Consider the following 24,129-nt stretch of genomic DNA (forward strand, 5'->3'; position numbering starts at 1 on the left):
AATGATCCAAGATGTAAGTTTAATGATTTGGACCATAGATGTTGAAAATATCAAGGGATTTTATGTCTGGCTTTCTGAACCAGATGTCAATATATACAAATTCACATGAACTCCCATTTTCTTCTCTGTACGATGTGACAGTGAGCATTTTGTATGATAGAGATTTTAAATTCACATTCATAGCTCATTATTATTCGTTGTCACTGAATAAAAATAATTAAGGCCATGCATATTTATTAAATAAGAGATACTTCATGCTGGGGATCATATCAGACAAGATTTTGAATAGACTGAACAGTATATATTTTATGTTAACGCATGCCCAACTGAAAAACTAATATTGTCAGTGATTTATGAAAACATCACTTTTTTAAACAAAAAAGAGGCCACCACTCTTGGCTGTAAGATAGATATGATCCAATCAGTGTAGCAGAAACATATTCAAAATGCTACCATAGAAAGAGGAAAGGATGCATGCGCTATCCAACAAGGATTATTTTCTCCTGTTGCATTGTACATCCCAAAAGGTCAGAACAGAGGAGGCAAATATACCTCAAGTTTTCATGTTGCCATCACACATATTAAAGAGAAAGGTGCAAGTTTTAGAGACAACCTTCCACTGCTGTAGTGTTAGTTTAGAAATACATTTAAAACTTAAAGAAAATGAAAGTATCTAACTTTGATGAGTTTCTTTGTTATTATGCCTGGTATAACTGGTAATAATGAAGGCTCATTGAATGCACTTGCTTAGACCAGTCAAAAGATGAAAGAATTAGCATTATTACTACACATGAATAATCATTTACCTTATGAATTGAAACTGAGGGTAAAATTGAAATTGAATAGTCCTTTTTGGCTGAAATTCACATGTCCTAATTTATTCATACAAGTTGCAGCTTGAATCCCCTTCAAATGAGGTGCATGAATTTACCTGTAACATAATTGTCCCTGCACATATGGCTAATGTCCTTTAAGGACCTTAATGGGATGCACTTTCAACCTCACTTGAAATATTCATCTTACCATTTCTTATCAGAAGCAGTGTGTCCTTGGACAGTTATCTTACTACATTTGTAGTAATCCCTCACAATTTTCACATTATTTTCCCCATTAGATCTTCAGAGCATGGTATCTCACATTCCTCATAAGCTTAACTGGCCTCCCATTTACCCCTCTGTAAGTCTCTATGCTCTTTCTAGGCTTCATCCATCCTTGCATGAGCCTACCCCTTCAGTGCTGCATTTCACCAGCCTCTTCAGCAGTCTGTCCCATCAGCCACTGTCTGCATATGTCTGTGGGGATCAACCAGAGACAAAAATGGTCTTGTCCTTTTACTTGTCTCTGCTCATATTCTGCTATGCTCACCAATATGACACTGGGAGCTTGTGATCAGCCTTTAGGACAAAGCAGCTGTTGCCTCAGTTCCGGCTTGTCAAGTGCTCTTCAACAACTCTTTGTCTTATCAAGAGTAATAATAGGGTACAACAGTGCAGGAGAGTCAAATCCAGATGTTTGGGAAGGAGGCTCTGTCTTATGGCAGGCATAAGTTAATTATGCAGGATGCTGCAGGCCTGAGGTGCCTTGGATGTCCAAAAGACTCACCCTAGATGTCTGGGCACTCTCAGAGACGGAGTGGGAGCCTGTGAGAGGAGGAAAAATAAGGTGGAGAAGGTTCACTGGCCAATAGAGACCCTAAGCACATGAGTACTAGTCTTTTGGATTGGGGAAAAAAAGAAATTAAAAAATAAAAATAAAAAAATGAAATGGTTCCAGTTACAGTAAACCAAAAAAACCTACTAAGGCAGCAGGACAATCAACAGCTGTCAATATCTCTTGAATTTCCAATAAAATCTCCTTATATTTAACTGACTAAAAGGAACAAATAAAGAAAACCAAGAAGTTTTGCAGTCCCAATGGCTTGGAATATGAATATTTTTTATATGTATTATACAGTTCCTTCAAAATATTATTTTTTAGCCTTTCTCTCTATCTATTCGCTTTGAGTGGACACCTCAAGAAATGCATCCTGCAGGAAATTTTCATTTACTAATGCATTTAAAAATAAACCTTAATTTCAGATATAACTTTTTCTTAAAAAAATTAATTTTGAGTGACCCTTATATATATATAAAACCCATTAGAATCCAGCCTTAATCTGAAATGTCTTCTTAAGAACAGATATTTTTTGCAAAGCCAGTTTTTGAAAATTCTGAAAACAACATCAGTGAAATGATAAAAATTGTCTATTCAGCACCAGATACACCTGTGGCATTCACCCAAAGAAGTCCATGACAGTAATTATAATGCTGAGAACTCAGATCTGTTAATGACAGCAACAGCTCTCACAGCTGAATGTTAGCTCACCAATCTCTAGCCAAGTCACTTCTATGTTCTTCTGAACACAATTTTAGCAGGATGAGCAACTTTGGCATGTACACTGGTGGTGTCATCATCTCTTGTTACTTTTCTCCTGTCTCTGATACATAAACCCCTGGGACCACTGATCAGCCAACTGGTGTTGGTTCTTCTTTTTGTGTTTGGAACCTCACACTTGTGTCACTCACCCAGCTGAACCCAATCTGTCTTTTTTAAACTGCTCACTAGAGGCTGTCACTTTTATATCATTTTAAAACCACTAACTGTATATGCATGCCAAAAGTACTTTTGCCTCCCTCACTGGCTCAGTCTTCCACGTCACCTGTTTTTTTTCAGTAAACTTGTGCACATGAAAAGTTCTGTTATTTTGCCTTCAGGCGCCTGTTCTGTCTGTGAGCCAAATGATTTTAAACCAAAATGTCAGTATCTCATTTCCCAGTACAGAGCTGATGACAGTCTAAAAAATAGATAGTTCCATAAGAATGCCTACTTTTTGTTTGTTTGTTTGTTTTGTTTTGTTTTGTTTTGTTTTGTTAATGAATTCTTTAGGTCTTCAGTGTAAGTACAATGTCACTTGGCTGTATTTCTATTGTTTTCTGTAGGACTACAACTATATCTGTTACCTACATTTTTTTTCTTAATTTTTAGGTTTTGGGCTGCAAAATCAACCTTCTGAGTAAAAATGTGAGAGACAGATCCAAATCTTAAGTCTGAGAGAAGGAGAATGCTCTCACTACACTCATGATCTAACAAAATGACCATCTTGCAGCAGTATCTGATGAGACATCCAGTTTCACTGGAAGGGTACTCCCACTGAATGTTTCCACAAACCAAGTATTTTTCTTGGCTTCACACACTAAAATCCTAAAAGAGTGTACAAAATGGTTCTCAAAGGAGACTAAAAATACTCTGAGAAAAATGAGACTGAAAAATCACCAAAAATATTATTCAGGAGAGAATTATACATCTCACTGAATTCCAGGAAGAATTAAAGACTGCTATAAAATTTTAAAACACACAAACCCCAGCCACTTACTAAGGGTTTTCTGTGGGTTTCGGTCAAATATTCTTAAATACTGCACAGTATTTAAGGACATAAAAAGATACCTCAGAAAATGATAAAACTCCCTTATTTTGTAGTTAAAATAAACCTATTGTCATTATACTCAGCACGCTGTTATTATGCACAATTTGTATGCCACAGTATGATGACTGGGTTAATTAAAAGCTCTTGTAATAACCATGCAGTTAAATTGCAATTAGTGCCACACACGAACTTTATGGCAGCTTGATTTTGCTTGGTACAGTTTTGTAGAATGTCTGCTTACAGTTACAGTTTGGAAAACTAGAGCATCACAAAGCTTTACATTTACACAGGACTGGAAAATGATGGGAGATTTGTACCAATAATGGTAGGATTCTGTTCTCTAAGTTCACATGCTCAGTAAGAGAAATCAGGCACATTCTTTGGGGCTTTTTTTCCCACTATATAAATAGTTCTTTCTGACTTCAGCATTTCTAGTGAAATGACTTTACATCAAATGACTGAAGCAAACTGAATGCACCGTCTGTGGTGCACTTGGAACTAAATACGCCAAGTCCCAGGGATTAGCTATGCCATATTCCTTAAATGCTACCACTGTGACAGAAATTAGTCTCAGGAATCCTGAGACTCTCTGCTCCACTTGGGGTCATAGGCTGTTTTGAAATATACTGAAAAGAGTAGCATCTTCTGTTCTTGCAGCTTGCCTATGGTCTGTTTAACCAGTTCTTACTGCTGTGAATAGAGTAACTGGGAAGGACACTCCTCCAGAAACAAAAACTCTTGGTCTCTCACTGGGAACCAGGAACCAGAAGTGTGAAAATTGCCATTTCCCTTACTTACTATTTTTAGTAAGTTTAGAAAGCACTGTAATTTTTCTGATAAAAATATACCCAAGATTTCCCGTAAGTGGGATATGTGCCAAGTATTCACTGGCTTGACACAGATTCTGACCTGTAAGCCATCAGTGTAGCCATAGTCCATTCAGGCATTTAAAAATGGTTTTATTTGATGCATGTTTTGGTTAGTTTTCACCCTTAGTGGCTTTCAGTTCTAGCTACCAGATCACAAATTTGCTGCCATCCCTCAAAAAATTAAGTCCCCTCAAATGTTTGTAAGCAAATGGACAGCTGAAGTCTAATAAATTGAAGAATTTAATAACTCTAAAACAAAGCTAGAATGAGATGGCAGGGACAGACTAGTTGAAAATACATTTGTTACAGAAAAACTGTTCTTAATTTTATCTTCTAGGAATATACAAGTGACTAGTTTTTCTGAGAAACAGATTTTTGACAAGTCACAAGCATTTCCAGCAACAGATTACTAAACAAAATACCCTAGATATTAATCTTGAAAACACAATTCATTGAGTGCTATGAAGTTTCATTGCTTTAGAGGTAATCCTTGCAAGCGGATGTGTAGTAGGTTGGGGTAGATGGCTGTGTGTCAGGCAGAGAAGACAACGACTTTTTTTGCACCTCATTGCCTCTGCTGGCAGGGCAAGAGAGGGCCAGGAAACACAGGGCTTGGGCTCTTTCTGATCATCTAAGCAGAAGAAAATTAAGATTTCTCAAAGTAAAATTAGCTTCTTCTTTTAACTGGTAACAACATACACCTGAGCTTCTGCCGCGCCAGTTTCAATTGTTTGTCTCTTTTTAGCTAAACCACAAGAGGGAGCACCAGGATTTCGGAATTTCCAAGCACTGCCGCAGACTTCGCGGCTTGTAGTACTCGCTTATTTAGTATCAAACTTCTGTTGCAAGGAAAAATGGCTTTTGATACGTGAACGTGCACGTGTGCATGGAATATTTAAGCATTCCCTACAAAATTCAAGTTCTTGAAAACAAGGAGAGAAAGCTTTTGGGAGCTGCGCAGTCTCGTGAGTGTTCACAGCACAGGAAAATGATGCAGAAATTTTGTATTATTTCCTTTGCTTTATTTGTAAATTCTGTTTTCTTCACCTGAGACTAGTTGTCTCTTTCTCCACTGTAGCTTCAGGACCCTTGGCAATACATGTTAAGCATCCAGAACTCTAAGTAAGTTCTGGAGTTACAGGGGCAACTTACAATTTTTTAAACTTCATACACAGGTTTGATCATTTTACAAAACTTGCAAGAGAAATCCAAGACCAGATGAAAGGGGCAACCATTGTGAATAACAGTCTAGAGAATTACAGAAGTAAATCTGGTACTTAGAATAATGCTTGCACAAATTATTAAAAAATTTATCATCACCTGTAAGACAAATCTTCAAAAGACTTGACAAAAAATGAGGACTACAAAGCAGTTTTATTCAAAATTGTACACAAAAGCTCAGGAGATACATGAAAAAGTTCATTTATAATTTTTCAAGTGGGATAGAACAGGGAGTGATTTCAAGCTCAAGGAAAAAAATTATCAAATTAAAAGCAACATTGTTAAACACAATAGTTTGCCCCACACCCAACTAGATGGCATTGAGTAAAGATAAATACCAACTGCAGAGATACAACGTGTAGACTTATCAGCAAGTCAGTGGTAGTAGCCTCATCAGAAAAAAATTAGAAGATTACATGCTGAAAAAAAAAAATACAAAATCTGTGATATGTAAATAAATGTACAGCTTGGAGATACTGAACTAATTATTCCACTCTGTCACTAGTGTGGCATCAGTGTCTGCTTTACATCTTTTCAGGGAAATCTACAGTCAAGATGGAGGACCAAGGAAGAGACAAAAATGCTAAGCATTTGCAAAACAGGTTTTTCAATCAGTGAATTTTCTAATATTATTCTGCTAAAGATTGCTGTCCAAGCTGTTGGATTCTTGGAGCTACAGTTCACAACTTTTATGTGACCAAAACTCTTATCCTCTTCTTACTCCCCCACTTGGCAAAACGAGTTCTCCAGCCCAAGTTCTTGAGACTGTTCTCATATATTGTCCACTTTTAATTGTCTCTGATTTCCTCAATAATTCTGCACATTCTGATTGTACAATAAAATCTAATAGCCCATAAAATACGAGTTAGTTAATATAATTTTAATTTCTATCTTCTGCTCTTTAATTAGCAAAGCCGTAAATGGTTTTAATTCTGCTGCTCCTTTCATGAGGGACTAACACTCAGCAAGTCTGGCAGTAAAAAAGGCTTCTCCTCCTGAATGGGGGTGGGAGGGAAGGAAATGATTTTTTTTTTTTCTTTAATGGCTTAATGTCAGGGGAAATCCTAATGTTCTCAGCCAAGTTACTCCACAGCCAGAATACAGCACTGCCAGTTCAAACTCTTCAAAGGCATCTCAACAAAACTGCTTCTTGTGAGAGGCTGCCAGCTCTCCCAATCCAAGTCTGCTTCAGTGGATGCCAAGGTGTTTCATTTACGTTCAGTGAAAACACTCTGTGGTTCTCCTCTGAAAAGCAATTATATAAAACCGGCAGTAGCCCCTTCCAAGGATCAGCTGCCTGTGTGTAGTTAGACTGATTTATCTATGCTCTCTAGTGGCTAAAATATACTTTATTTCTCTTTACTTCTGTGTGCCCTGCAAGTTCAGCTCTGACGCAGAGGGCTAACATTACTCCTCCCTTGTCTGACACAGGCAGAATTCTTCATTAAATCTAAGTCTATCCAGGGTGAGCTGTGTAAATCAAAAGAACTTCAGCAGGAATGTTGCTGTCAATGAAACCAGAAATGGGGCTCTACAACTTTTACCAGGTATGCTACTAACTTAAAAAAAACATATTACAATACATAAGGAATTTGTGGAAGCAAAAGAGCAAGTTGGCTGAGTCAGCACATCTGCTGATGTGTTTACTTTTTGTGGCAGGCTGTAATTTACGTTCCAAAATTGTGAAGGGGAGCATAGCTTTGTAAGATCTGCAACAAGAGTATGCAAGTCAGTAAAATCATACAGACTGATGGTAGCAGTCATAATGCATTATTTCATTTAGCATAAGACAAGTAACTCTTTAGATAACTGGAGGGTCACCTTTTTATGATAGTAAAGAAATAAAAACATCTAAACAAAAAAAGATGAGGGAAAAAGCAAACTAAGGAGAATTTAGGTGTTTCTCTCCCATTCCAAACTTCATCATATGAAATTAGTTCCTGTATCTGTACATTGTCCTCCAGCATGTCTTCACCCTCTTGTTTGAACCTTGACAGAAGAGTATAAGATCTTTTATAATGTACAGAACAGTCCCTTATTCATACATGTTCATATCATTTCGGGGACCAAAACAGTCTGAAAAATGCATTTGCTTCAAATGGATTTACCCTCACCGCTTTTCTCATCCAGTACAAAGAGTTGGTAGTGATTTAAGGGCCAGCTGAGACATCAGAAGTCTGCTGAGCAGCTCTCTTTGTGAAGTTATTCTGTTTCACGAGGAAAAAGAAAAAGCACAGAAAAAGGGGAACACATGTACAGACTAAAGAAAGGATTCTCAGTTACTTCTTCCTTTTTACTTGTTTGTGCTTCTTACTTGGGCTTTGGAGGAGGACTGAAAAGCCTCCTTTCTCCTCTGTCTGCAAATACGTAGAACAAGAATGCAGCACTCTCCAGCCACTTGGAGCACCTTCCTTACCTTCAGTTCAGCTCCTCAGCAGACACATTCAGATAAACCTGCCATGCTGCCAAAGCAGAGTTAGACATCTTGCACATCACCTAAAACCAGGACATGATGGTAGCCCAGGCTGCTTAATCCACATTTTCAGTCTTGTGAGTCCCTATGCAGTCAATGGAAAAGAGGAAGGTCGTTTTAGACATGTGCATTTTGTTACCATTCCCCTTCCAAAAAAAAAGAAGGTATATTCTTTCCTGGAAAAACAACTGCTCTGAGTCCTAAGAAGTGTATCAAACTGATTCAACAGCAGACTCAAGTATTTTCAGCTTGTGAAGGATTTGTTCTAAACACACTGAATAGGCATGCATGGCATATGCCATGATACACAGGATGCTTTCCTACATTATTTACTCAGCAGTCTGTGTTGAGCATACCACATGCAAACCTGTACTATTCAGCACTGCTTGCCAAAGCTGTGTGTGTGTTGCTAAGTGCAGTGGGTTGAACTTTCTGTCAGACCCCCACCCAGGTACTTTCCCACTTGCCCTCCTCAATGGGACAGGAGGAGAAAATAAGATGAAAAAGCTCGTGGGTCAAGATGAAGACAGGAAGATTGCTCACCAGTTATAGTCATGGGCAAAACAGACTCAACTTGGTGAAGTTTAATTTAATTTATTACTAATTAAAAATAGACAAGGTTGGTGAGAAACAAAGATAAAACTAAAACCAGCTTCCCCCTAGCATCCGGGCTTGATCCCTAGCTGAACTTCAATCCTTTGTTTCCAACTCCATTGTCTCCCCTTAGCCCCAGGAGTGCTGCCGAAGGGGCAGAGAGAGAGGTTTGTGATCAGTCAACAAAACTTCATTCTGCCATTCTTTCCACCACACACTTTCCACCTGCTTCAGCATAGGGTTCTCCAACAGGCTGGAGTGTGGATATCTGCTCCACCATGGTCTACAGCATGGGATGCAGAGGCACAACTTGCTTCACCATGGTCTTCACCTCCTCCTCTAATGAACGTGATGTCTGTGGGGCTATTTCTTTCACTTTTTTCCCCTCACTCCTCACTGCCATGCTTCACTTCTGAGCTTTCTTAAATACATTTTCCCTGAGGCACCACCACATTGTATCAGCTCTGGGGAAGGTCAGTTGGATCTGGATGGAACCGGCTGTGTCCATCTGGGGCACCCTTGGCATCTCTTCATAGATGTGACCCTACAGCCCCCACTTCCATCTCCAGGGCACCAGCACCCTGTGTAACAAATAAAATGCACAGCAGGAGCTGCAAGGGAGGAACCTGGGCAATTTGGCAAATAAATTGAAAAAAAGCACTTTCTTCTGCAAAGTGATAGACAGGAACTTGATACTGGATTTGAACCTCTGCTCATCAAAGGTGAGAAATATGTTCTCTCTCATTTCCATAAATGAAAGGAAAATTGGCCAAGAGAAGTGGAATTGGAAATGATGGTACCAAAAACCTCTTCCACCATACACAAACGCTGAGAAGGTGAGGAATGTAGCAATTGACTTTACTTAGACAGACATGGTTTCATATTCTGCTACTATATTTCAGAAGCTCTTGAAAGAAAATAATATTTTCAGTTTTTTCCACAGACTGCCAATGTGTTGTAAACTTAAAATAAAGGTACTAACAGGATATTAGCAAGGGCATCTCCAGCAATGTGTATAAATTTAATTTTTTTTTTCCAATTTGCACTTTAGCAGTAATGACCTGCTAAGGGGGCAGATCGTAGACTAACATACATTTTTTCCAAAACTAGTGCAGAACTGTGCATGTATTATTGTCTCTGCTAATTTTCTATGAATGATTTGAAGCTCTTTTTCTACACATTCAAAGCAAATTGACTAATTGCACTGGGAAAGAACACAGAATTTGAGCAGAATTCTGCAGCACAGAGCTTACAACAGGGATTTCAAGACACAAGACATTCCAGGATGTGATTACCACTATTTTTAAGTTAAACCTTATAGCAGGAGATTTTCTTGTTATTTGGAAAACAGGAATTTTAGTTACAAAATCCATATACCAGCATGGGCATCTATAGCAGCAGTATATAATGTGTGGTAGAGAGGACAAGACTACAGAAATAAAGGTGATACTTCAGAAATAAGGGCAATATTTCTGGCCTCAAATGCAAACTACTGAAATACACAGCAAAAATGGATAAAACCAGAAAAGAATAAGTGCTTCTTATAAGTGCACCAAGTATGTTTAGGTAGGAAGAAATCCTACTATTTAAGGAAAGCAACTTTTAATTAGTTACAAACAAGCCACAAATACTTTTTTTGTTGTTAATTTTAGCTTTATTTTCAAAGTTCTCCATTTTCTTTTCTGATGAATTCAGTCCATTTTTGCCTCAGAAGAAAACTTCTAAAGCAGTAAGAAAATTCTCCTTTTTGAAATGGTGGGAAGTAAAATATAACACTAGAGGAATCTGAATTAGACAGAGGTCATGACTGCAGTATATATACTCCATGCTACATTTAAAAAAATATTACTGAGGTATAAAAAGGTGACACATTTTATTATATAAACACCACCATTTTTCACAGCTACAGATGTAAGCATACCTGTGAATGGAAAGAAATGGAAGGTGATGGTGTTCAAGTGTATGTTAGGCTAGATATCAAACCTTTAGAACAAAATTATATTAGAATACAGACATGTATAAGATGAGGACTTTAAATCCAATTACTGTTCAGCAGTTTCCACAGATCAGTTTTTATTGATCTTGTGAAGCAATTTAAATTCATCAATTTATCAAGTAATTTAAATTCATCAAAGTAATGATGGCAGAGACATGTGTCAGAAGCTGACGGCAGAACTCCACAATTTTATTCTTAAGTCTGCTTTGCTGAAAATTAAATGTTTAATTTTTACTTTTAAAAAAATAGTATGAAATAACTATATAGAATGTTACTCACTTGGGATTTGTCTTTTATAAATTGGTAATGGGAATGCATACTTGCTGAATGTTAAAGGAGTACAACTTTAACTTAAAGTCCAGTTAGATAATTTGCTGAGAGGAACAATATAATTAATTTTCCCACAACATCAAATTTAGGTTGTATCCATGCAATCTCCAAAGAATGCTCATTTTCCCTTCACAGTTTATCATCAATACTTCCACTTGACTTGAGAAAAAAAATGACCTTTTGTTAATTGCTTTACAACCACCTCCTTTGAGAATCTCTGGGCTATCACTGGTTTTTTATCAGCCTGTCCTGGGGAATTTTATTTCAGGTTTTGAGTGTCATTCACTTTTGCCTTGACCAAAGACCCATGAAATAGAAGATGTGTACTGTCCTGTGCAGAGTCAGTTTTGCCAGCACACCATGGTAGTGAATACCTTGCCTGGCAATATTCAGATGAAGCCAGAGCTAGAAGGATAACACCAGGAACATGATACCTTCCTGATTGTCCTTGATATGTGGGCCCTATTCTTACACAGCTACTGATTCAAATATGGATGGTTCCTCAGCGAGAATATTCTTCTGATGAACCCATCACCTAAGAAATTTCCCTGACTCACAGAGTTGACTAAGTTGGAAGAGATTTCTTGAGGCCATATAATTTATCTCTGCTGACCTCCTGTTACCGCTGCCCAACCTTCCTGCCCTCCCCTGTGGTGACAGAGACTTCTTGACAGTGATGGATTCTCCTGGGTTGATGTCCATGAGGTGCTTAAAACAGCTACAACTTACCCTACCTGCAGTGTTGATTATTGATTAGCTATGGGCTGCTGCTGGCAGTGAAACCTGGCAGTGCCCTGGCTCCTGTGGTACTGTGGTAAATTAAGGCTGTAAAGAGGAGAACATCAATAGAGTGTGGAGGATCTGAACTTCTTACCCAGGAACCCAATCCAATTCCTCCACCTTTATTCACACTCCCTTTCTCCTCATCCCTCTGCATCTTATTTCAAAGATAATCCTACTTTAGAATAACATTTTTCCTTTTTTGTTTCCCGGTGAGAAGCTACAGTAATCCACCATATATACTATATGGGCATATACACATATTTATATATATACAGAGTCGTTTGACTGGTTGGTGCCAAAATAAGGGCATTGTTAATCCCTGCTGCCTTCCTTGACTGCTGGTGACAATAGGACCAAAGCTTGGGAGGAGCTGGTGGACCTGTCAGCTGCCTCTACTGGGGACATCCCAAGGCACCAAACTCTGTGTATGGCATCGATAGTACTTCTCTTTTCTCTCCATGCCAGGTCATGACAATCATGACAAAGGAGCAGGAGCAAGTAGAACCAAAAGAGAGAAGTCTGGGATTTGGATATAGTAATGTGTCCTAGCCCTTAAATTGCTTTTTTTTTTTGTGGAAAACTCCCTCAGAATGATGCTGTTGGCATGGCTCTGTGTGGTGGAAATGCTGCAAAAAGTTGTCTACACAGCAGCAGGTAGTCTGTGTCTACACAGACTCAAAGACAGAATCAAAGACAAATGCAGTCAGATATTTGGAAGAGCCAGGTAGATATTTGTCTAAACCTACCTATTTCCAAACAGATAAAGTCTGAAACAGATAAATTTTCTGTGCAGTTTAAATACAAAAAAACATGGATAATAAACCAAAGCAGTCATAAATTCTAAATTGTTGTGTAATATTCCTAATTTGTAAAATAATAAGTGATTAGGTTATTCTGTAACAATTGTCAGTTTTACTCTAGTATGTACAGTAAATTAGTCTGTAAAACTATGGTTTTACATAATTAGTTGTTCTTATTTGTAGACTTTCCATTTCTTTTTATCCAGGGTATTGATTTTCAGACTATGTCATTTTATAAAACCATATAGGAATGGAATAGAATAGAATAGAATATTTCCATTGTAAGGGGACTACAATGATCATCTAGTCCAACTACTTGACCAATTCAGGGCTCATCAAAAATTATAGCAGACTGTTAAGGATATTGTCCAAATGCCTCTTAAATACTGACAGGCTTGGGGCATCAATCACGTTTAGGAAACCTGTTACAGTGTTTAAAATTCCCTGTGTTAAATAAGTTATTCTTAATGTCCAGTCTCAACCTGCTCATTTTAAAATGTTGCTTTAATAGTTATTTTTAAAATAACAAAATCTTGAAAGCCTCACTTTCAAATGGTGTTTTTCTTATTTCATTTTAGGTTAAAATCACAAGAAAATTAAGGTGACAAGACTAAACGTGCATTATTTCCATTTTTCAAAGTTTCAAAATACAAAAATAGGAGTCATAGGAATAATGCTACAACTGTAAAACAAGAAAACATAAGCTAAAGAAGCAAAGTTAAGGTTAAAGCCCTTAACCATTTTGCTAAAGGGTATGCAGCATTCCCAGTTCTCAAAACCAAAGGTGAAATGTTCCTCCACTAATGAAGTAGGGTAAGACAAACTAGTTCTAAAATAGTCATTAAATTAATAATAAATGAATTCATAATAATTGAATTAAATTCACTAAATTCATAATAAATTAATTCATAATAAATGAAATAAATGTCCCTTCTCTGTACACACTGTAGGGTGCAGTGGCACAGAAGGAGATAACATTAGAAGACATTCATATGACATTGTTTAGACAGACTGAATTGTTTTAGGGGAAATATTTCTTATTTTCCTCTTATAGTCTATCTTCCTAAATCTTCAGTTTTAATGGAAGTGGTTTGGCTTTTTCTTTTATTCTTCTGATTTTCTGCATTTTTGTTAGATGGATAAGCTACAAGTTTTTCAAGTAAAACCAAGAGGGATCTTATAAATAATTCTTGGAAGTACAGTCTATTATTTCTGTCCTGTATTTCCATATGGAAAGATAGCACAGTTATATTTTTGATTTTTATAAAATTAATAATCATTTTTTGTTAAAATTATACTATGTATTTTATATTCATATAGAATACATACAGCAATTAATTTCAGGTGTGCTGAGTACAGGTCTTTGTGATAACTACAACTTTATTTTTAAGTTATGAATTCCAGAGGTCTTTCATGATCTGATTTATATAGAAGGTTTATCATAAGCATCTTCTAAAATTAAAATTTATTTAAAATAGAGAAAAGAAATAATTCTTTTTAAATGTAATTTCAAGTAGCTTCAGTTACTTCGCATGACTGAATGCACTCTCAGCAATCAACAGAAATGCAGGAGCTGTGAAGCAGCAGGCAAAAAGCTGTTGTACTTATAAGCTTATAATCATATAAGAAAAAAAATTAGATTACAGATAACAAAGAAGTGGGTGGGATATCTACTTCAAAGGATGCTCACCTCTTGCAACTTTTTAAGTGCCTTAACCTGTAAAGCCATGAATGTTATCAAATAACCAGCACAGCACTGCCCAGAATTAGAAATGCTGTTAATCTGGTATTTTGTTGGCAATCAAGCTTATGCTGCTCAAAAAAATCCCCTCAAAAAACCCAAATCCTGAATTATACTATAGTTTGCAGGTTCATGTTTTGTACATATTTGGAATTCTTAAAAAAAGTTTTTCATCACATTCTCCCCATTCCTGTTACAAATCAAAAAAATTAATTGGTTTAGTACATCTCTACAGCACTTGATTTTCTGGAATGGCATGGAATAAGGCTATGTAACTTTTCATTAGAGAGATCCCCCCCAAAAAAGGAGCTACATAACACAGATCCTAGAAGGAACAGAAAAAACCCACAGATCCTCTATTTATAATGTTTATGACTATGTCTCATCATGGGAGTATTAAATTTAAAAACATCACTGTGTTAGACTACTGTAACATGACTGTTTAAGCATTTATAGTTAGTCATAAAGCCCTCAATACATTCTATTAAATTCTTCTTCCTGCTAGTATTCTATGACACAAGAAAGATCTTTCTTTTTTCCTAATACTAATGACAGATTTTAAAAAAGAGCAAGACACAAGTCTCTTTTAATACTATACAATTATGCACAATTTTTAGAAGACATAGATCTTTTTTCCGGATTAGTAAGATCAGTGAAAGGAGTTGAGAACTTCCAGAGTTTTGACATTTTCATTATCTCCAACTGTCTGGGAAAATGATCTGCTTGGTGCAAGTCCACATTGCTTAGCAGACAGTGACTATTCCAAATTTTTGTAGTCTTATATTACATATAAAAATACATACAAGAATTTTACCAGACCTATAGAACAAATTCCTTGCTTCTAAAACTAGGAAGTGCCCGAATTTTTGTGATTTGTTTGTTCCAACTCCTACCAACTACAAAGCATAGGGTGCACTATGCAATGAGCATAAACAGTAAATAAATGGATATATAGAGACTCTATATATATATATATATGTGAACAGATACAAATATATGACTAGTGCGCAACCCACACATCTCTACTAGGTTCTTCATAACATCATAGAGTAATGTCCAGGTATAAAGAGAATGAGGGAGTGTTGTACTTCTCTGTCAGTCAGCAGAGCTGTGGGAAGCAGGAATTAAAGGTGTGAATCTGAAACAGAAAGAACAAAGGGAAAGAGAAACCCAGCTGCAGACAGCATGGCACTGCTCTGCTGACCCAAGCAGGAATGGGAACAAGTTGTCTATGGCTGGAAAATAGAGTTTTGTAAAAGGAAGTCATGTTATAAAGTCATTATGTGGTCTTTCCACACCACACAGAGCTGAAAGTGTGAATAATCATTAGATCTAAATCTAGATATCCCTGCAACATATCAGAAAAAAAAAAAAAGTTCTTTACATAGTTACTTAGACAAACATATACGTTTGTTTGTTATAAAGAGCTGCATAAATACATGTATCACTAAGTGGGATACTCTGCTGATTCTCATATGCAGAAATTATATACATATTAAAATATTTTTTGTCTATTGGCTTCTTTAAAACTCATAGAAATACTGTGATGAAAATAACTTTTAAAGCTGCAGAGATTGGTTCATGCCTTAGTGAGCCATTATTTGCTGGCTTATAATAATATTTTCTGTGCCTGTTAGAATCACTGATGCATTAATTGCTTATCAGAATTTGAAACAGCTCATGAGTCACTCTGAAGAGAAAATACATAAATATTAATAAACCAATTTCAACCGAATCTGTATCCTCTCCCTCTTAAAGCTGAAAGACTGTATTTATTACATGTCAGAATTCAGTTTTAATACCTAATATAAGGGCACATATGAAATATACTCAAGCCATACTCAGCAAATCCAAACTGACTCAGTAGATGGCCATGTTTCAAAGGATGAAATCCATCATAGTCTTATTTGATGAAATTATAGATCAAAGACAGAAAGTAATCATCAGCTATAACAGAGATTAAGTGAAAGATATGTCTAATGCATAGGTCTGGTGCAGACTGAGTGAAAAATAAAGTGTTTAGTTTTTAAAATTAGGAAGTGATTCTATGTGAGAAGATCTTAACATAACAGAACTGAGCACTTAAGCTCCAAGCAAACACACTGGTACAAAAAAACACTACATGTGAAATTTTAGTATTTCTTATGTTGAATGGAAGGAAAGGGAGAAAGAAAGCACAGAGTTTTCAGGGATATCAAAATAAAACATGTTGTTGTGGATCACTCTGAAATTTTCATCAAGTCAAATACTAGGTTGGGGGGCTCTTATTCATGTAATTTTTGCTAAAATTGAGTAAAATACACTATTTTGTAGAGTATAAACTTTCATCTTGAAAAAATGAGTGTGCCCTGCTTTAAAGCCTGGGCCAGAGCCAATTCACTTGTGAAAATGCAAGTCTAAAACTCCTCCAACTAAATGATCCAGGACAAAACAGGGAACAGAAATCCTTCCCTGGTGCCTTTACTTTCTCATTCTTACTTGTTCCTGGAAATTTAGGCAAAAAAAGGTCCCCTAAAAATCTGAGGAATAAAAAGGAATACCTCTAAAACCCAATTCACAGAATGAGAGAATTGACACGGTTGGAAAAGATTTCTCAGATCACCATGTCCAACTGACAGTGCCCTCCCTCAAAAAACCAACCATCCAACCAACCATTCAACCAACCAAAAAAAGGCTCCCACAAACAAGCATGCCCACTAGAGCATGTCCCAAAGTACTTCATCTACACAGTTTTTAAATTGTGGCTCTGAATCATATTAGGAATTAGGCAGCTGTCATTTTTGAGCCAAACTGTTAGTGAAAATTTTTTTTAAAAAAAAATCACAGTTTTTCTCAAGGAAGTTCATCAGCAGGAGACTGACTAATGTAGCTAGCTGGTATAAAGCAGATAAAATAGGAAATTCATAGAAACAAGCTATTTGCCTCTTAGTCATAGATTCCAAGCAGGATGAAGAACCAATTTATTTTCAAGTTTTTTATTGGTGGAGGTCATATCACCTGCTTAGCAGAAGATGCTTCTTCAGCCTCAGCTAGTCACATAAAGAGGCAGGCTGTTGTAGTTCTAGAAATATTACTGTACTTCCACAGATGCCACACCACGCTGACACCAAGACTGCCTGTTTAGAGCTGTGTAAAACTAAAGGCACCATTCCAGATCAAGATATCCAGTCCAGCATTAAACACAGAATATGTCACCATCAGTGAAATCTGTATGTCAGAATTCAGAGAGAAAGCCAATTACAAAAAGTATTGTGGATTAAATACAACATGGGAAGTACTCAAATTTTGCTATTTACATGACTTTCATAAATTTGCAGCCATAGTAGCTTTCTTTCTAATCTATAGTTAAAGAATATGTATTGTTCCCAACAGTATCTTAAAATTCTTCACTTCAGGTGTTCACAGCTATCATAGCTCTCATATAACCTGCTTTTTCTCTTAAGTATATGTAAGGAAGAACTTAATTCATGTTACAAACAAAATGTGCTACTTTCCCTGAAACCTACAAAACTAAGAAAATAATATTGTGAAGTCATAGGTTCTTTAAAACAGCTCACTGGTATCTAAAACCACGGCTGTTTAAATTTATCATTGTGTGCATATAAGATAATGCTGAAGCAATTAAGCATTTTTCTTATATTCATGAAAAACACTTTTCATGCTCCTAGAAATTATTCTAAGTTGTAGTGAAATGAGGCAACCAGGTGCCACTAATTGCCAGGGAGAGAGCATGAGCTTGTGTCAAGCCCACCTGTGCCTGATTAGGGCGGGCCCCCACTGCGCATGAGCAGGACCAGGGGGCCAATAAAAGGTGAGGCCTAAGACACATGTGGGGCTCAGTCCTGAGCTAGCCAGCAGAGAGATCAGTCACTCTTGGAGCAACAGCACCAATCTGGGCTAGTCAACTCTGAGAGCCATAGGCTTAGAGCATTGCTCGTGAGTCTCTGCTGGAACACCTGGTTGGACCTTGAAGCGCCGTTCCCTAAGAGAGGTTCGTCTTGCTACACTAAGTATGTTGTAGAAGTTTCCAATCTGCAAACAAGTATTATTACTGAGATTTAACACCCTTGTTTCCACAAATTTCAGAGTATTCTTCTGTTTTTTATAGGATATTTGTGGAATTAGTTTTTGATGAGATAACTTACTTTCTTCTAGTTAATATTTTCTAGTGGAAGGTGTCCCTGCCCATGCAGGAGGGTTGGAACTAGATGATCTTAAAGGTCCCTTCCAACTCCAGCCATTCTATGATTCTTTGATTCTATGATTCTATTTTAGGCTTCCAAACTTTGTGACACGTTTCATTGTTCAGCAGAACTTAACAGAGATGGTTGTAAAGGTAAACAAGTAAAATTTTAGTAAAACTTTGAAAAAAGCTGTAGTTTCATGGCAAATGGGAAAAGAAAATTCCACACAATTCTTTTCAGTTTGAAAAGTCTTTACTCTAAATTCTGCCAGAATGCCGAATCTCTACTTGCTGTTAAACTTGGGAATACAATATGGGAAATTAGCAGGTCATGTGCATGATTAAAATGAAAACTGGTTGTGCTGGAGAAACACATTGTCAAACAAAACTGGTCTTGGATACTGTTAGTTTTCTTATTGTCAAGTTTGCACCAAGCATGGATAAAAACAGCTTCTTACCTGTTCAGATAATTCTGGCCCATTGATACGAGCCTGTACTAGAGCATCATTAACAAGTGAGTGAAAGTTCAGGAGCACGTGCTCAATGTCATATGTCCCAGCCATGGTGCTTGAGAGCTCCTCCAGGGACTGAATATAACCCCTCCAAGGAAGATCAACTTCTGCCATGTTAGCTAAGCAGCCTCGGATGACGTTGAGGCAGTAGCCCATACAGGGCTTACTTAAAGTCAGCCCTTGGCAATGGGGGCAGTACTGCATCCTCAGCAAAGCTCTGCTGCAGTCTTTAGAGAAATGCAGATGATCAGTTGTATTGATCACTTCAATCCCCAAATTCAGGGCCTGTAAGAAAGTCCTGCTAGGTATCAGTGATCTTCCCATTTGTCCTATGGCCTTTTTGGGAACATTCCCGAAGGGCCTGATGTCTCTTCTTGCCATTCGCAGGCACTCCGCATATTCCAGAGAAATGTCAGTCAGACCAGGGTTAATCACGTAGTTGTAAACTACTGGGAACAAGCTGTCAAAAAATCTGTTGACAAACTCCTCTATGCTAATGTCTGTGCCAAATAGGAAGAGTCCAACATCTGTGAAAAACTCCTGGACACGTGTAGTAGCCTCAGCAGCCATGGTTTTATATGCATTGCAGAAAAGTGTGTTTGTGTAATTCTCAGCCAGTCTGATAAGCATTTCAAAGGTTTCTGTAATAAATAAAGAGTTTCATTATTCCAAAAGTTTAAAACTCCAAGATGTTAAAGTAATAACTGAAACAAATTACATCAGGACATCTTATATTTATCCCAAATATATTTTCATGGTAGAACAAGCGAAGAGGCAAACTTCTCAAAAACTGTGACAATTATCTTTTGTACATGGGCAAACACCTTACAGGTCACGCCACAACACAATAAATAATCCATGTGTTTTCTTGGCAGGATATATTAAACAGCCTAAAAAAATAGAAAAGGAACTCTGTTGTATGTATATTCATTAATTCTCATGTCACAACTCATTCTGTATGAGATGCAACAGGGAAATGATCTCAGTCACTTCATTTCAAGTCATTCCTCTTAGTGTCCTAAAAGGATAGGTAAAAGTAACATTAGACAATATTAAAAGCTCTTCCATTCCCTTAAAACTTAAATTTTAAAAGATCAAACAGTTTTGTCTTCTTGTCTTCCAAAGGAAGGAGATGTACCAAACACACATGAGAACATGCTTTAAACCAGTGCTGTTTGATCTGATAATTGCTGTGGTCAACCAAAGTGCTGGAACATGCAGAATTGCTCTCCTCAGGCACTGGGATGAGTACACCCCCTCTAAGCCTCAAGGTCTGCATAACCAGTAAAGCCTGAATGGGTAAAGTTACTTTTTTGTTTCATGTGTTAGGTGGTAATCCTGCAGTACACTGAATAATTTTTAATAAAACAGGTAAAATATACTGTGTTAGTATTCTCTCCGGGGATCTTTTTTTTTTTTTAGAATTTGATCTATTATTTGCAAGTAAGGAAAAATGTGGGTTTGATTTTTTTTTCAAAACTGAAAAGGTCTTTGCATTGAGGAATTTCCTTAGAGTTGAGAATAAAAATACATAGAAACACATATTGCAAGTATTAACCCATTTTATCCACTATATATGTGACTCAATAACTTTCTTCTATTCATTCAAGCATTATATTCTAGCATTTATTATTCAAGCATTTTCATATATTTAATTTTTCACATTTATTTTTTAATGGGATTCTATAGAAGTAAAATGAAGAAAAGCATGAAGCTGGGTCAATACTATCCAGATAGTGATGTTAAAAATAGCAAGAATCAAACAGTGTCAAACTATGTTGGGTAGGCTATTACTTACTGAAGCACTCTAAGTCTGATGAAGTCACTGATTAAAAGGAATAGGAGAAAACTAAAAGAAAAATTAATATAATAGCCAACTGGCTATCACATTTTTAATATATATCCATGCATAAGAACAAACATCTTATATTCTGATAAAAACCTTGTTCAGGTCAGTGAAATCATTCTAATGGGATGCAGGGAGTTCAGAATTGCATGCTTTGTGAAAAGATCACAGAGAAGCCATTTTAAACTAATCTGGTCATACTTTCTGTGCATTGTTTTCTCCAATAAAAATGAGGCACATGCTTATCAATCAGTCATTACCTCTACTCCTTTGCTATCTATTCTCTATTAACTCTTAGTTTCATATTTCAAACGACTCTTAGGACTGCTTTGCTATCTCTTTCTTTTCCATTCCTCTAACATTCACATAAGTAGGAAAAATAGTGTTAACCACTCACAGCAGATCAGGACAGGTCATCTCATTTGTTTTTATTGGTTTTTTTAATTACTATGGCACATACGTATATTTAACTCTCCTGAAGTGAATTTCTCTACAATCATTCATATGTGCCAAATATCACAGTCATTTAGCAAGGGTTTGATTTGCTTCAAAAGGCGGACTCCCCAAGTCAGGAGCCTGGATGGAGCCAGGCTCCCACCAATGGAGATTTCTTCCATGCAGCAAAGCCTCTTCAATTCATCCTATGAGTTGTAATCCCAGAAGTGCCCTATATCCCTGCATACCTCAGATGCCTGGCATCACCACCAGCTTTGTGACTTTTCTCAGCCTCAGCAACTCATGCCAGACAGCACTCAAGACACCTCAAAAGCAGACTGTGTTCATAAGTGGTGAACCGCGTCCTTGTGGAACAATAGCTGAGACACAACAGAGCAGATAATTAATCAATATCCCTACTTTAAGGAGACTGAACATAGGCACATATCTAAAGACAGCTAAATTACAGCCTTAAAGAACCTAGTGTACATTATGTCTCATTTTTATTGGAGGGAACAAGGAATGCAAAGAGAGTACAATCCTGCTATGGAGGCTTTATTTAGTTGCCTGCATTTGCAGTGGTAGATGCCATTTATCTGCCTCTCCAGAAAGACATGGGTATCCTTCAAGTCCCATGTCACATTTCAGGCTGGATGTTTTGCATTTAAAGTGGTGCTAGTTGGCTGTGCCCGTACAACTGAACAAAATTCTAGATACCCATTTATCAAAGACTCAAGAACCCTTCATATAAAAGCTTGGAGCAGGCAAAATAACAAAGACAGAAACTTAAGTCAAATCAGTACTTGGTTTAGATGGCTTAAAATAATGAAGTGTGAAGAATATTAAAGCCTCCTGGGAAAATGGCTGGTTTTGTAAGTGTAGATTCATTGTTTTACACAAATTTTGCCAAAGATTCAGATTAAATTGGTTAAAGTAGGTAATGCCAGTAAAATAATGACGTTATAATAATCTCTAGAATGACATGAACATGGTTTTTATGACCCTTTTCAATTCTTGATTATTACTTTTTCCTAGATGAAAATCACAAAGTATGTGATCTAAACTATCAGTTACAAGCCAAAGCTTCAGAATCCTATTACCAGGAATATGAATATTAGACAGAAGAATAAATCATGCCACATATACCAGCAACACACAGATGAATGACTACAGTAATCAACTGCATGATTTTTTGTTATTTTTCCTTTTTTTTAACAGCATATGACAATACTGGCCACTTGCATTTACAGTTCTGAATCATGGTGTTTTATTTTATTTGAGGCATTTTTTAAAAAATTTGCTTTGTTTATTTATTTATTTATCTACAAAATTTAGCTTTATTCTACAGCTGTGTTTCCTACTTTTAAGTCTCCAAGGCTATGTCAGAGATCAGGTTTTGGTCTCACACAGCTTTAAGAATGACAGAGAGCAAACAGACCTAATTATTGAACAGCTCCTAAGAACACCTTATGATGGCAATTTATGTCACTTTCAGAGACTTCAATGACAAATCAAGTTATGCTGGTCCAATAATGTAAGTATATCATATATTCAGTGATGTGTTTCTCTATTTTATAAACCTCTGGACTCAGACTAACAGCAGTCTTAAGCAGTCTTAATTAGTCAGCCACATAAAAGAAGCAGTGAGTTTTCAATCGGTATTAATCCAATACCTATATAAGAAATTTTAAATAGTAAGATGAACCAAACAAGTACTTTCTATTGCTATCAAATGATTTTTTGATATGCAGGCTCAGTGTCTCTTAACTTCCTTCTTCATGAGATCTTTATAGTAACCTCTGTATAATATCCTACAGATACCTTCTGCAGCACTACTGTGAATGATGTCTAGCTTTTACCATGGGTGACGTCAACTTTCTTTTTCTTTGACTAAACTTAAAATTATGATTTGTACACTCCTAAGTCAATATATTAACCCTAAATATTCTCTCTTCCTAGTTTTGCTCAAACCAAAACACGAGGCTAGGAAAAAATATGTAGATAAGCACTTGCTGGTTAAGATATTGCATTTATTCTGCAGATTCTTCACATCCGTACATATATACATTCCCTTTTAATAATAGTGAATTTGACAAAGTGCTGACAAAGTGATGCGAAATAACTATAAGGTCATTACTTTAAAAGATCTGCAAACTTTAATTCACTTTAACATTCATGTTCCTGAGAGCCACAGGTAATTCTAAGTTATAAAGATACCATAAGGTACTAATAAGTTCAGTGGATTACTGGCTTTTTTTTTTTTTTCCTGGACATTGATCAGATTTAATGGAAGTGTTGCACAGAATTAAACAGAATTTGGATATTATTTTAAACCAGTCCCACCTTTCTCATCCTTAAAAATGTTAGTAAAGTTGCCAGCTTCCATTAACATTCAGTGATATCCCTCTGTATATGGGCAATGCAAAAAATCCAGAAGCATCAAACTCTCTTTACCAAAGGTTAATAGCTCAATTAGTGTATCTTGCATTATTGTTCTGCTGGAGTTAACGGGAATATATCAGGTATAGCTTATAGCCTAGCAAATAAAAGGCAAGGACAACCATGGAAAAGAAATTAATCCACTCAGTTTTACATACACAATGTGTTTGTTTAAAATATATCAATCAGGGAAGCATGGATAGGTGGGAAATTCAGTATAATTTTTGATAACTACAAAGTAGTAGACAGTGCCAGACATATTCCAAAATCCCTAATTTATTTATACTATGAGAAAAATGAGTGGTAAGAATGAAGTCTTCAAGACATATAAATTAATTACAAGGAATTAACTCATCAGGGCATTGCCTGTTATATGGAATGAAGATCAAAAGGAAAAGTGCCGGTAGAAGATATTTGAGACTCACTAAAACTGCTCCTCATTAA

General features: G+C 36.6%; 1 protein-coding gene across 1 annotated transcript in view; it reads right to left on the reverse strand.

Annotated features, from left to right (window-relative positions):
- The window catches only part of GPC5 (glypican 5), a 661,644-nt gene that overhangs the window by 539,292 nt on the left and 98,223 nt on the right, over positions 1 to 24,129 (reverse strand). Inside the window, exon 3 of the mRNA XM_030459284.1 lies at positions 18,912 to 19,606. Within this exon, the coding sequence (XP_030315144.1) occupies positions 18,912 to 19,606 (695 nt within the window). The remainder of the gene's footprint in view (positions 1 to 18,911; positions 19,607 to 24,129) is intronic.

The sequence above is a fragment of the Calypte anna genome, chromosome 1 (genome assembly GCF_003957555.1).
Source record: "Calypte anna isolate BGI_N300 chromosome 1, bCalAnn1_v1.p, whole genome shotgun sequence".
Classification (NCBI taxonomy): Eukaryota; Metazoa; Chordata; class Aves; order Apodiformes; family Trochilidae; genus Calypte; species Calypte anna.